The following is a 15,442-nucleotide window of genomic DNA, read 5'->3' on the forward strand; positions in this document are numbered from 1 at the left end:
ATGATCATGTACGAATTGAGAAATATCTTTTGCTTTTTGAGAATTCAGATTAAACTTCAACATGTACGATATTTATCACTGAAACTTAGTATCATAACTCAGAGGCATGAGATGCAGAATCTAAAGAATTTTGTTTAGTGTCCTCTATTTAGGAAGGACACAGTTAGGTCTTACAATAATTTGAGTCCAAATAATTGCCAGCACGAATTTCTATTTACACACCTCTTAGACGTCAGATGCATTACAAGTGTGCTCATCATGGCTCTTACAGTGTGAGTGGCCCTCCAACATTTCTCTATATTCAGTACAGCTGCTGCTTTTACAACACTCTTAAGAGATAAGCTCTACTGTTGAAGAAGGGCAATTTCCAATGATTCAGGGCATCAAGAAGGGGTCTTTTACATGAATGGATAGTTTCGCCATACTCTTCCTCCCTGTGAGCCTCCTTCATTTTGCCTGAATCCCAAAAGAATGAATCACATCCTTTTATTTAAATTACATTTGACAGAGTGGTAATGGATTGAAACACACTTTGCAGGAAGGCTCTGGTATAGCCTCCACATGACACGCTTCAAGTCCTGGAAAGGACTGATCCTATTTCTGCTCTTTCTGCCTCTAAGTCCAGGCTCTCCCGTTTCTTCAAAACTCCCTCAGAATTCAACAACAACAACAAAGATGACGACTCCAAGCTTGCCAAAGCCTTTAGAACAGTTATTGTTCACGGTGAGTCACTTTTGAGTCAAAATCATGTTGAGATCACCCACAGCAGCTGCGAAGAACTAGTTACTTTCACTTCTACATAAGAACAATTAAATTGCACAAAATTCATAACTTTGAACAATCAATTTTCAAGGGACAATTGCTAAGCCCTAGATCAATTTTCAGGATAGTATTATTTAAAGAGGGGACGGAGAAATCTCTCATAATTGACAGATTCGGTCAAGAATCACATTAGTCACTACATGACTTACTGACCACCGGGAATAGTGTGAATAGCTGCCCATGCTCCGCAGCCAAACTAACCTCAACCCACTAATCACGCTTCTGGGAACCACCGCTGTCCACTATCAAACAACATTTGGTTTTTCAAATTAGTCTCCTAGCCCTAACAACTGGACTGCCAGGGAATTTTAAAAGCTAGCTTTTGACTACAAGAAAAAGGCATTAGAATACAAAATGGAAGGTGATCAAAACAAGGCAACAGAATTAAGTTCTGTGTCAGACGTGATTACACGAAGGGGAAAGAGAACCTAAAAAAAATTAAACTTTGGATTTTCAAGATAAGATCGGACAATTTTTCACCCATTTCACCCATTTTCAAAGGGTTACAATGTGAGAGATCCGTTGAATGAAATGGATCTCTACATAAAGATTACAGAATTTGACAAACAAATTGGAAGTATTAACTTGAAGTCGTTTGGTCAACTCCAAATTTTACCAACTGCTTACATTTTTAGGCATTTAGCTTATGGAAAACCTTCTTTTTTAAAAAAAGAAAAACTAATGTTTTCCAAAGTGGCTACAGAAGGTAATGCACCTCCAGGATAACACAATCTCTAGGCTTAACATCTGCCTCACAGTTATTAGAATTGTGAGTTTGGTTACGTTTGCCTTTTGGTGAGAAGGTCTTGTCAAAAGGAGTCTAGGGACCAAAACCAGACATTCCAGTAAAACTGAAAGCTCTCTTCATGATTCCTTTTCCCTTCCTCTCCATGAGGAAGTCAAGTTATTCACAGTATCAGCCTTACTGGAAATTGTAGAACAGGTTTGCCACCTGAACCTACTGGACAGAGCAAGGCAAGCACAAAGCCTACAGAACTTCCTAGAACAAAGCACGAGGAAAAGAATGCAAAGTGCGCCCTCTATCGGTCTGTTTTAAAAGCTGGTGGCTGGTTGGATCGCTGAATCCATCGATAGGTGAGAGACCAAGGCCATCAGAGTAGGAAAATTCTAAGTGTGGTGACCCAGCAGCAAAAATCGAGTAGAAGCACGCTTGGTCAGAAGTGAAGAGTGCTCTGCCTGGTTCTGACCGGTCTGTGAACTGGCAGCGTGATTACATACAAATCCCATCAATGCCAGCACTGCACATCATCAGCTGGAAAATTGCAACACTGATTTCTAAAACTTTATATTACTGTTTAGTTAACGAGATAAAAATTAGACCATACGAGAAGTTTTAACAGAGCCCCTATTTTGTTTATTTTGTACTTTTATAAACTTTTTAGGGAATAGAGACAATATAACAACTATTGCCTTTGAGAAAGGGATTATTAGCCAAGTACTTACTTACTGAAATAAGTCTTGAGGTAGTGTTTCCAATGTGTCCTCATATTATGAAGTACACACATGGCAAATGGCTGGAAACCCACACACTGAAAATAAACTTTTAGGAAACAAATGTCTATGTCAATTTGAAGCAGCCAACTGGCATCATGCTCATTAATACGGCCTACCTTCTATTTCTTTAACCAATGCTTCTTAGCTTCTTTAAGGAAAGATAAACCATGGCCACTTTAAGACTGCAGTGAAAGCCCTAGAATCTCTCTTTACACTCAAAAAAAAAAAAAAAGAAAGAAAATATTTTGATTCTAATTTCAGGAGACTCACAAAATCCCTGGCCTCATCTCTGGACCCCAAGTCAAGAAGCTTTGCTCAAAAGAAATGTGCAGAGCCGGTTGTTTTATAAGTATCTTTCAGCAGGTGATGAAAAAATCAAATGGCTTTAAGTAAATTGTAAAGGTTTTCCCCAAAATGACTAGATGAAGAACTACCTATAATTATAGTTTCTTGACATTTTAAGAGTAAAAATAGTACTTACTAACTTTCCTCTAACCTTGATTGCCTATTCTGATCATATGATGGTTTCATGATATAAATGTGTATGTAAAAAATATATATATATACACACACACACCTACAACACACATATTGATATACAAATGCACAAGCACACCCACAGAGACACACACATAATTGTTCTGGCTACTAGAATACCCGAAATTAAAGTTCCTATAATTCATATTCAAGAATGATGATTTAAAAAATTAGCAACACAAGCACGCAAGCTTTTATCAGATCACACTACGATCTTCAGTCAGTCAGTTCAGTCGCTCAGTCGTGTCCGACTCTTTTCGACACCATGGACTGCAGCACACCAGGCCTCCCTGTCTTTCACTATCTCCCGGAGCTTGCTCAAACTCATGTCCATTGAATTGGTGATGCCATCCAACCATCTCATCCTCTGTTGTCCCCTTCTCCTCCTGCTTTCAATCTTTCCCAGCATCAGGGTCTTTTACGGTCCTAAACCTCAATTATTTCACACCCTCAGCCTTAAGTTCCTTAACACCAGTTACGTTAGTTGCATTATTGATGCTGCTGCTAAGTCACTTCAGTCATGTCTGACTCTGTGTGACCCCATAGACGGCAGCCCACCAGGCTACCCTGTCCTTGGGATTCTCCAGGCAAGATCACTGGAGTGGGCTGCCATTGCCTTCTCTAAGCATTATTGAGTTGCAGCAAGTTCCGAGGCTCAGTGAAACTCTTGAGTCCAAAGGACATTTGAATGACTTCAAAGGTGATTCCTTCTTTTAAAATGAACGCTTATGTTGAAAGTGTACTTTGTTCAGGAAAAGTCAGTGAGTTCAGGAGGGCTGGATTCTAGGTCTCTTCCACTTAACTATTAGTTTTGTTAATAACACATTTCATTAAGCACCTCAGCTTCTTCATTGGCCAAGCCAGTCTCACTTCCTTCAAAGGGCAGCAAAATGTGTGTTCTCTTGGTAGGCACTGGATGAAAACTATGTAGTCTATTCACATCTACACCAAAACTTGTTGTAATATACACATGAACACACACACATTTCTGTCTCTCATAGGTATGTCTACATAGCTATATTATTCCAAAGTCACAAATATGAGATTGAATGTCTGCCTGCACTAATTTATGTTATTAATACAATTGCCTTTTAAGAATATAAAAACTACTTTCTTTTTGGTCTAAATAACTATTCATATAGACAAAGAGTTTGGAAATGAAAATACCTTTTGGCCCTTTCTTTAGAAGTGTTTTTATTTATTTTTTCTTTTTTTCTTTGTTTTTATTTTTTGTTTGCTTTTCTAGAAGTATTTTTAGATACAGGTTACTCCCAGTTTCCCCTCCCCTGCTCCAACTCATACCCTATCATTCAAAAAATAAACAGGCATAGGAAAACACACAAGGGCACCAGTGTATTCTGTGAAATGCTGAAGACTATCAGAGACTTCAGAATAAGGTTAGGCTGGGGATGCTTTTATATGTCAGCATTGCTTGTCTTTAAACTCTGAAGAAGAATAGTAAATAATGAAATTATATCTATTATCTAATTATTCATTCAAACTTCAACTATGTGCAAACAACTTTGAATTTAAAAGAACATTTCTAATGCCATTTGCAGCAACATGGATGGACCTAGAGATTGTCATACCGAGTGAAAAAGTCAGACAGAGAAGGAGAGACATTGCATGAAATCCCTTATATGTGGAATCTGAGAAGAAATGACACAAATGAACTTATAAAACAAAAAGAGGGTCACAGACTTAGAGAATGAACTTACAGTTTCTGGGGAGAAGGGACAGTTAGGGAGTCTGGGATGGACATGTACACACTGCTATATTTTGAATGTATAACCAACAAGGACCTACATAAAGCACAGGTAACTCTGCTCAATGTCATGTGGCAGCCTGGATGGTGGGGGGTTGGAGGAGAATGGACACGTGTATATGTAAGGCTGAGTCCCTTCATTGTTCACCTGAAACTATGACAACATTGTTAATCGGCTATATCCAATACAAAAAGTTGAAAGCTGATAAAAAGGAAAAAGAAAAACATTTCTCATTAAGTCATTTGCATTATTTTAAGAGCAAACAACAAAATCTCAATGACTTTTGTTCAGGCACAACTTATGGAGGAAGCACTCTATTTGGCCTGGTTTGAGGAGTATTAAGATGAATGTGCCAAAGTTCTGCCCTAGAGGAGCTTAATATATAGTAAAGATGACACATATGGCAAAGTAACCAGAATAAAGGTAAAATGAGAGTCCTTTAGGAGTAGCGTGAAAAGCTAAGCAAGCTTTTAGGGAAAATTCAGGAAGGCTTCACAGAGGCAGTGACATTTTATTTAGCTGGGCACCACTGCATGCTCAACAACACAAAAGCATGAAAACACAGTGGTATGGTTGAAAATGAAATAATTTAGTATAGCTTGAGAGTACAGTACTTTCATGGTGGTGAAAGGTTAGAGAAAGGCTGTGGTCAGATGGTGGAGTGCCCTTGAATGTAAAGTGAAAGAAGCTGGAACTTATTCTGAAGTCAATATGGAGACCTTGGAGGTTTGAGGTTTATTAGCAAAGAAGTAACATGCCCAGATCTGTGGATCACATTGAGAAAAATTCAATGTGGCAGCGTTGTAAAGGATGCAGTGAGGAAGAAGTGGATGAGAGATGAACAGTAAGTGAGGGTCTGAACTAGGAAATACCTTTGGTAATGGAAAGTATGGGGTAGACATAAACAACATTTCTAATACCAAGACTGAATGAACCATAATAGAGACAACAGGAAAGTCAAAGACTGTAGTGAGGCTTCCAGCCTTGACACAAAGAAACCCATGAACAGGAAAAAGGAACACAACTGGAGGAACATCTCTGGAGGAGAGCACAGAAGAGGGAATGAGTTGTCAAGTTTAGTGCGCATGGAATGGAATATCTATCTACATATGCAGTACATGAAGTATCCATCCATATGGCAGTAGCTGGGAAATCAGAGAGTGATACAACCTGAAGCTCAAAAAAATGGGGGATAGAGTTGAAGGACTTTACATGGGAAAAAGCAGTTGAGCATACAGGGATGGATAAAATCCTCCAAGGGAAAGAAAAGTAAGGAAGTATTAGCCTACTCCAACTCTGAATGAGGAGACCAAGGAAGAAAAATGCACAGGATATGGGAGGCAAGACTAGAGCACAGTGTCACTAAGAAGGAAAAAAGAAAACCTCGGAAAGGAGTGATCCTCTTCGTGACGGGAGGACAGCGACGACGTAGGCAGGGTTGGCGTTGAGGTGAGTATTGGGCATGGATGACCTCTAAGAAAACCCTTCCCATAAAACAGGGAGAAGCCAGGTTGTGACAGACTGAAGAGTGAGTGGATGAAGGAGGATCATAAGGCAAGACAAGAGAAGGGTTGAAGTGAAGCAAAAGGTTGGAAAGAAATACGAGGAAGAAGGAAATTTCAGAACAAGGGGGATAGCAGCACGCTTGAAAAGAGGGCGACTCATACAGAAAGGTCCTAGAGGAGAACAGGACAGGTGAGGTGTGGGCCTTGGAAAGATAAGAACACTGCGTCCTTACCCATTCCCTCTCCTGGTCCTCAGAACCTCACCTACAGCTTTCCTCTGTCCCCTGTCCTGCTCCTGAGAACAAGATGAAAAATGGGAAAGATGAGTAAAAGTCCCTTTTAGTTACAAAAGGCCAACCATCCATGGTCATACTGTCCCCCCTCCACACACACCTATATATACACACGCGTAAAAGCATGTAATAGATATGCCTTCCCTATCATATATGATTATATATTATTTATGTACTTTATTAATTAGTGCCTTCCATATGCCATCCAGCTCAAAATGTGAAAACTTACAAATATGACATGTAACACTCTTTATCTAATGGTCAATCCTTGATTGTGGCAGATAATGGAAGAGGAGGGGAACGAACATCACAACATTTTGAAAAAAGAAAATTTTGAGCTTACTACCCCCTTTTAGCAGGGTGGTTCTGAAGTATTATGTCAAGTGATTTGTCTGTCATCTATCTCCTGAACTTGGGAGGTATATGAGTGCTTATTTCCAGGGGGAAAAAAAAAATGATTCTAACGGCAGTCAGTTGGGAGAAAAGGAGTAAAAAGTGGCCAGGATAGTCTATAAACTGACCAGTTAGTCTCTGAATAAATCAAGAGGTGGCTGTTCATTAAGAAATTAGAAGTGTCATTTCCAACTTGTGATTTCTGCAAACATTGGATTCTACCCAAGCTGAATTTATAAACAGTTAACGAAGCCAGAATTAAGTGGAGGCCTGGCTAAATGTCACCTATTCTTAATCACTTTCAAATTTCAGAAGCAGAGTAAGATGTTGGTTGGAACACGGCAACTTTCTAACCTCTGTGCATTGGTAAGATACTAGCCAGAAAAACTCAGAATTATGTTGAAAGAAAAGCCCATTAACAACAGAAGAAAAGAAAGAATGTATTTATGCTACAAAGTTAAACATCACACCAAGCTTTTCTGAAACACTCTGGAACTTAAAAAAGCAAGCATACAAAATGTATTTTGAAGCTTTTAAGAGTAGGTTAATATGTTCCATGTGCCATTTTTATTTTCAAAGAATACTGTGAGAAACAAGCTATCATCAACAGTACTTTGTGAAACTTGTAAATATCTCCACATCTTTTCATTCAATTTTTAAAAATACAAATTAATTCAGCGCTACAAGTTGTAAGAGAAAACATGAGTATTTTTTTTAAAAAACCAAAGTTGCCAGAAACATACCACACTATTTGTGATAAACATTTGTTTCATGGAAGAAGCCAAGTCTAATCATAGGAAAATGAGCGGTTATGGAGGCAGAAGCTGAAGCTTTAGTAGGGAAAAGGCTACAGCAGGAAACACTTGTCATACCGCGCCCCCTACCATCAGACCGCCAGAAACACAATTACATGTCTGGGAGCCTTGCTGCTTTTAAGAGTTTCATGAAGAAGTTTTCATAAATCCCTGGTAAATTTGTGACCGGGCATATCAATAGAACGAAAGATATGTAAAATGAAATCACTACATACTAAACTCAAGAAATCCTAGGAATACCATAATAAAGTCATGATGTCTATCCACTGTCCAGTAATTTAGCCTGAAATGTGACTTACAACCCCCCAAATAAAACAAATTGAATAACCCAGTTTACCACGCAAATAAATCATTAGAGGGCCCAAGACAGATTCAGGCTATAGGGGTTAACAGAAGCTAATAGTGACTATGTTTTCAAAAGGGACTAGAGAGTGAGAGGGCCAATGAGTTATGACTGTTACCACGTAGACAAAACACGAGTTGTCAATCAGCTTTTCAAAACATCGGCATGTGTCTCCCCTCTATAAGAAATCCACTCACACAATTGTGTTTGTGCCTTACTTTCGAATATATTGCTGCCAGGCCCTGGCAGTCACTATCAAATGCATTTCTATCGTCTGGTTTTGTTTTCTAAATAAACAGACAAAAGACTCGTAGGTGGCTAGTGTTGTTTATGATGGTCTCCCCTTAAGAAGTTTTATCTGATATTCTAGTCTCTAATCCTCTGGCCATATTTTGAAATAAAGCACAGAGTTAAATGATATATTTTCTCTCTATTCTAGACTGGATGCAATTGATTTTAACTGACTAAATTATCTGATCTCTGCCAAGAATTTTATTTCATTAAGAAAATGATATTATAGAGCATCTGAGATCATAGAGCAGACTAAACATAATGCCAAAGGAGTTCTGAGAATGCTCCACAGTGAAGGTTTGATTATTTGCAGATGGAATATGAAAAAGAGGAAAAGAATCGGATCCCAGGCATTAGCCTAACCAATCCTGATATCACTGCTGCCGACATCACAGCACAAAGTCAAGAAAATAATTGATCTTCTAAGCCACAGCACCTTTTTTTTACGGTACTAATCACTTTTCTTCCTAGAAAGTAATACTTAACTGCCACCATCCAAAACAAAGGGAAAAAGGGAAATGTTGGTACCACAATAGACTCCAGCATGTCAGCTGTCACTACTGACATGATTTGGCTAGTACTCAAGCATTCACCAAGGAACTAATTTAAATCAATCTCCTTTGGGAAAGCCAATTGTTTGGTATGCGCAACAATTGGTGTATGATCAATCAGCGGACATGAGATCAATTAAAACCAGCTTAAGCCTGTGAAGAGGGACAATTCACACAACCTGAGTTAGATCTCTATTCATTTCAATACTCTCACAATGCAATCCTTAAGCTTCCTTGCAAAGCAGAAAAGCCACTATCACCCTACACTGTCTAGCCAGCCCTTTAAGTAGTTCCACTTTTAATTAAAAACACAGTACGCCTTTTGTTGGCACAGATAGTGTGGTCACTTTTAAGGACCAAAGTTATTTTAGCCAGCAGCTTGAGGTTCAGGAAGGGACATCTGTTAAGAGAAACACACACACACACTTCGATTTTTTTTTCCTTTACAACCTTACTAGTTTCTATGTAGTTTGAAAGCATTTGAATTTTATTAAATTGAAAGGTTTGTCTGGCAAAAGTTACTATAGTGGCAAAAGTTGCACACTTTAGAATTGGGTTTCTAAACGTCAGCACTTGGGGATGTAGCAGTAACTGCCATGAGATTTTGCTAAAGCAGCTTTGAAACAAATAGGTTTTGCATCAGATACTTAAGGAAGCAAAGGCAGAACTCGGGAGATGGCACTGCCAATAAATGCATGCAGTATCGCTTCTGGCCGCAGGGGTGCTGTAAAGCCATGCTCCACCAAACAGCATCTATGTGTTAAGTTCTACTAAAGCAACAAGCTCGATTCCTCCCCCTTCAACCCCAGTGTAACAGTGTGGATCAGAAAGACATCGCTGAATTAGCAAGTCATTTAATAAACAAGAATTTGGCAAGGGATTTTAGCTCTTTCTGTGTGTTGAGCATTAGTCTTTTCAATCAAATAGACTGCAACCTCTATTTATAAGGAGGAGGGTGGGGGGAACCTCTCGGAACACTTTGACCACAGTGTAATCAAAACTTGCCAGCTCTACCAAGTGATACCTGGAAAGAAAACACTGGGGTGGAGGAAAGGGGAGGTGAAGGAGATGGAAAGGGACTTTTGCAAGACATACCAATATCAAACTTTCACGGCCTCTGGGAAGAAACTCCTCCCTAATATATTTATTCAGAAAAACTTGTGAAGATAAGCATTTTCCAAATATCAGAAATGAGAGACCAAGAGTAAGAGAACCGGGGGTTGGAGAAAGGGGTGTCCTTTTTAAGCACAGCTCCATGGTGTCAACTGCAGAGCAGGGCTGCGGAAATCGCACACCACCAGCTGTCCTGGGCTCTGCCCTCAGGCCGGCCAACCTTCAGCCCTGCGGGTAGGTGAGAACAGCTTAACGACGTCCTGAAAAGCTTTGGAAAAATAAGGGCGCAAAAAGCTCTCTCCAAAACCTGGATGCAGGACTGGAGATTCCATAAAGCGAATTAGAAACAACCCACATCACAGGCCGAGCGAGCCGTTCACATCCCAGAAAAATCCTAATCTGTCAACCTCAGGACAAATTCTAACTGCGCAGAAGTCCAAATTGCTAGACCAAGATGGATAAGCTCTGGGGAGCTGCTGTCCGCCTTCCACGAGGCAGGAGTGCAAAGTGAGCGTGTGTGTGTTGGCGGTGGGAGTGTTGTGGTTTGTGTTTAAATCCTTCAGGAGACTTAATTGTGTTTAGCAGCCCTTCCCCTAAAATGAAGTTAGATTAGCTGCAGCTGCAGCAGGACTCAAACACGGGCGCACTAAATCTTCGGGGAAGCTAGCTCTCTGAAACCGTTCTAGAGGCTTCCATTGGCCTTCCGGCAGCGCACACAGGTGATGGAGAGGGAGAGGCGGCTAAAAAGCCAGAAGTGAATGTCACCGAGGCCAGGAACCTCAGAAACAGCTGCTTGTGAGGGAAGTAAACGCAGAGGGCAAAGTCGGGCCTGTCTCCAAAACATCATTCTGCCAGCGAGCGTTCCCCCAAACAACCTGCTTACGAGTTGCTGCTCAGTATACCAAGTTCAGTGCGTCCTCCCACCTCGTCTTAGGGTCCAGAAGAAGACAGTATTGCTCTTTTCCTGGAAATGCAGATCCTCCACAACGACTTGATACCCCTCCCCAGACCTCTCGCTCGCGCTTTCTGGCCCACACGCGCGCGCAGACACACACACACACACGCACACATATTTGTAGGTAGGCCGTGTCGAAAACCATCTGGAGACAGGGTTTGGGGCGCACGTGGGTGGCGAAGATAGAGAAAGAGGAGCTGCAGGGAAGATAGTTGAGAGAACTAAAAAGAGAAAAAGACAAAAAAAAAGAACAAGGAAAAAAAAGACGCCAGTTAAAAAAAAAAAAAAATGAGACCTAAAGAGAAGAGTTCAGAAGTAGAAACTCAACAGCTAACGTGGGTACGGACCGCACCTCTCAGCCCGGAGCGCCCGCAGGACGCCCGGCTCGCCCGGCTCGCCGCGCCTCCTAAGGACAGAAAAGAGCGAGCTCTCGGCAGCGCCCCGGGGCCCGAAAAGTGAGGAGCCCAAAGACCGGGTGGAGGGCACGGCCCTGCCCACCTGAGACCAGGTGCGAGTGCCGCTGCGCGCGCCCCCGACCCCACGCGGCTCCGGCAGAGTAGAACCCACCTCTCTTACTGCGTCTCCATCGATTGCCTTGGCAGTGGCTGTAATCCATACAGTTCAGGATGATGAGGGCAAAGGAGAAGAGACGAAACTGCATCTGGGCGGTCGGACGGGGGAGAGACGCCTCTCAAAGTCGGGGAACTGGAGGGCTCATCCGAGGAGCTGGCGCAGACCGCGCTGTTGGGGAAGACGCCGAGGGGGGAGCCTCCACTAGCCACGGGGGCCGCGCGGGTCAGTTCGGCATCTCTCCGCCTTGAACCTGAGAGACGAGGAGGAGAAGCCGGGTGGAGAGAGGCGCAGGGAAGCAGCTGCCTCTTCACGCGTCCCAATTTTAAGAAGGGAAGGGAGGGGGAAAGCTAACCCACTGCCTGGCGCGAGCCGCGGAGCGGCTTAACCCGGAGCGCACAGCTGCAGGCAACTTGGAGAGCAAGGTGATTACAATCAATGAATTAGCAACCTCTGCGGACCTACAAGCTCCGACTCCGGGGAAGGGACGTTGCGCGGACGCTTCGGGAAAAGAAAAGAGCTCCACGGTCCCCGAGGGTGCAGGGTTAAAGGCGCGCTCTTAGGTCCTTCGGTCCAGCAGTGGGGTACCCAAGCGCTGTGGCCACGGTGGCGGGCGCGGGTCGCCTACCGTGAGCACTTACGTCTCAGGCTGTGCTGCGTGCCTAGGCGCGGCGCTCCATCCCGGGATCGGGAAGCGCGACACCTCCCTAGCACGTGGGTTGGGGAAAAGTTTGCCGAGACCCGCAGGGAGCGCGTGGCAGTTCTGGGGTGCGGACGGCCGCGGTGGGTTCGAAGCGCGCGGAGGTTCCTCCGGACTGACCGCGCCTAGTAGGAGCGCGGCTGGGCGGGCGGGTCTGCAGCCTCTGGGATGCTGCGTCCCCGCCGGTGAGTGCGATCCTCCGGCGAGCGGCACGCCCGCTCTCACTCTCTGGATCCGTATCCAATTGTGCGGTTTCCAGGGCTCTCTCCACAGCCACTTTTCAGCTAAGGTTTCTCCCTTTCAAGCTGTGGGGGACAGAACGCTCCTGGGAGGACGAAGGGATGGCGAGCGCACTTTCCGATGGAGATGCAGCCGGGCCAGGCTCGGGATGCTTCTATAAGTAGGTGGTGCTGTGGTCCAAGGCAACTAAGTCAGGGCTGCCTTGGAGTTCCTGGGTCCTAAAGCCAGAATCTCTCGGGTTTCCCTGAGGTCCTAAAGAGCGCTGATAGCCTCCAGAGAGCCTAACCCCAGGCGAGTTCCCTCTGCGCTTTCCTGGAGTAGATAGCTAAACTGAAGAGTGGCTGAGATGGAGGCGCACCCCCCAGGCTGTGCCGGCCCTACAGCCCAGCTGTCTTCACCCCCAGGGCGTCTGCTCTGGTGCTCCGGGGCCGGTTCCAACCTCAGCGCCGACCTTCCTACGGGAAGACCTGACTGATGGCTTCTCCTAGACCTTCCTTTCCGAGCTCTGAGAGGGGACTGCTGTTTCTAAAGCGGAGTTTATTTATTTTTATTTTTTTTAATTTATTTATTTATAATTTTTTTTTACTTTACAGTATTGTGTTGGTTTTGCCAAACATTGACATGAATCCGCCATGGGTGTACATGTGTTCCCCTTCCAGAACCCCCCTCCCACCTCCCTCCCCATCCCATCCCTCTGGGTCATCCCGATGCACCAGCCCCGAGCACCCTGTATCGTGCATCGAACCTGGACTGGCGATTCGTTTCACATACAATTTACACGCTTCAGTGCCATTCTCCCATATCATCCCGAAAAACGCCACACCTCTGATACTCTTACACTTACATCTTGGCTTTGTTTTATAGGAAGATGTCTTAGCACAGCTGAATCTAAAACGCGTCCTCGGTTTAGGGAGCGAAGGAGTGTTCCAGTCCTTTGTTTATCCTTAGAAGTCTTCTTTCTTAACTTTGTGTCTCCTCCAGAAAAACTTCCAAAAACCTTTGATCCCTTGCTTGCAGTATTCTAGAAATTAGGGCCTTGCTTCTTCAAAGACAAGTTCAGCTCTTATTGAAACACTTCTTATTCATAATCCTCCTCCCTCCCCCACCCTCGCAATCTCCTGAATTGAACTTTTAGGTGCCTTGAGTTTAGGGAATACTCTGTTTAACGAAGTGCTACATACTCTTGATGCTATTCAATTTCATTCTGGTGAAATCTTAGATTCTGAAGTCATTACTGTAGGAATGAATTTACTGCCTAGGCAAAAGATAAGAATTTATACTGCTAACCAGGGGTTTAGGAATGTTTGCAAATATGACCACAAGTACCATATTATTATGCTAGCATTTTGTACCATTTAAATTTCTCTATGCCTTCAGTTTAAGATGTTCAGAAGTTTGGAGATTTGAAACAATCATATAGAAACAATAAGACTATTAAAATAGCACATTTATTAATTGTTCCATTAATACCAATCCATAACTATTTTTATAGACATTACTATTTACAAAGCAGCATTTATGTGGCTAAGAATTTTAGTGTTATTCATTTTATGTATGTCCATCCAAGTCAATCTGAGTTGAAGTCCCTGGTCTCATTTCCCAGGTGAGAAAATTCACCCCCTGAGATTGGCCCATAGGGCACAAACAGAGTTAAGCACATAATGGCTAGAGCGGATTTGTTTCTTAGCTTTCAGAACCTTTGATTTTTGTCACAGAATTTGGAAGTGATTGGAAACATTTCAGTTTAGGGAGTGGCCCAGCATTTGACATGATATTGCAGTGACTACCCCCCAAGCATCATAAATACCATTTCTCCCACAGACTCACACATACACACACCAAATTCATTGCACTTCCAAAGGAATTCAATCCATGCTACAACAAACTCCTCTCTAAATAAACCCTCTGCCTTTATAGCCCAAGATTAGAGATCATCAGTGTCTTTTAAAATATTTAAAGACAAAAATAAGTACAAGACCAAGTAGATCTAGCTCCACCTGGGTTGTTTTAGACACATCTCTGTATCTTTTTCCTTGTCGGTACTTTTAGGAAATTAGAGCAACATCTCTTTCACCCCTACCATGTTTTGATTTACAATCAATTTTCTATTTCTATCAAGAAGTGAGTCCAACAGCGTGAGGACAAACTCATCATTGATGAGTTTTCATTGCAGAAAGATAAGAATTAGCCACTGTCATCCTTAGATTTACAGACCATTTTCAATCTTCTTTCTTCAAAGGTTACTTTCCAAAATTTTAATCATTTGGATTGCACTGTTGGCATTTTTTAAACCAGAGATACTTTTCAGCTTAGTGAACTCCTAAATCCATTTCACATACAAAAAAGAATTTTAATAGTATCGCTTCTGCTGAATATTGGTTCATGCTGTTAAGACAAGAACGGACCCTGGAAGCAAAGAAGATTCCTAATTCCTTTCTCTTTGTGCTCTCTCCTGGTCTGTCTCTGCTTTTTAAAGGACACCAAGGAACTTCAAAAATCATTCATACTTTGTTCTTAGGGTACTTAGGATCTCACACTTAATCTCTTTGGACTAGTTTGTTGATAAAGCAGAATTTTTTTTTTCCCTTTTTTGCCATTCACTGAATATTTTTCCTGATTTCAAGAACCCAGGAATGTTTTTGCTACTAAAAAATACACCCCTAACAGATCCCAAACTATCATTAACTTTAATCCCGTATTTCTGCATCCTTTCATTTCTAAACTGTGAAAGTGTTGTTGATGAGGCTCAGTGCTCAGAGTTTCTCCATCATAGAGACTCAATGGACTTTTTCTTTAAACTGAGTTTAGATGGTGGTTTCCTTAAACTCACTTTATAAACAGACATGTGTCTGGTGTCTGTTTATAGAGAAGTGTACTGAGGAGGTTGACATCATACCACTCACTGGTGATAGAGAAGGTTAACCGAGTGTAGGGGAATGCCTTCCACAGAGATTCTACCCAATTACAGTGTATGAAAGTGCCCATCTCCCTATAAACCAGCCAATGTGTTTTGATCTTTAGCACTCCTAGGCG

The 15,442-nt window shown here is 42.4% G+C and overlaps 1 protein-coding gene across 1 annotated transcript in view; it reads right to left on the bottom strand.

Moving 5' to 3' along the window:
* Positions 1-12,566, bottom strand: part of RSPO2 (R-spondin 2) — a 165,712-nt gene extending 153,146 nt beyond the window's left edge. The window contains exons 1-2 of the mRNA XM_081503064.1: positions 12,111-12,566; positions 11,467-11,722 (exon numbers count right to left, since the gene is read on the bottom strand). Coding sequence (XP_081359190.1) covers positions 11,467-11,560 — 94 coding nt within the window. The 5' untranslated portion in view covers positions 11,561-11,722; positions 12,111-12,566. The remainder of the gene's footprint in view (positions 1-11,466; positions 11,723-12,110) is intronic.
* Positions 12,567-15,442: the final 2,876 nt, after the last annotated feature.

This window comes from Giraffa tippelskirchi, chromosome 6 (assembly GCF_054371585.1).
Source record: "Giraffa tippelskirchi isolate mGirTip1 chromosome 6, T2T-mGirTip1v1.2.pri, whole genome shotgun sequence".
NCBI lineage: Eukaryota > Metazoa > Chordata > Mammalia > Artiodactyla > Giraffidae > Giraffa > Giraffa tippelskirchi.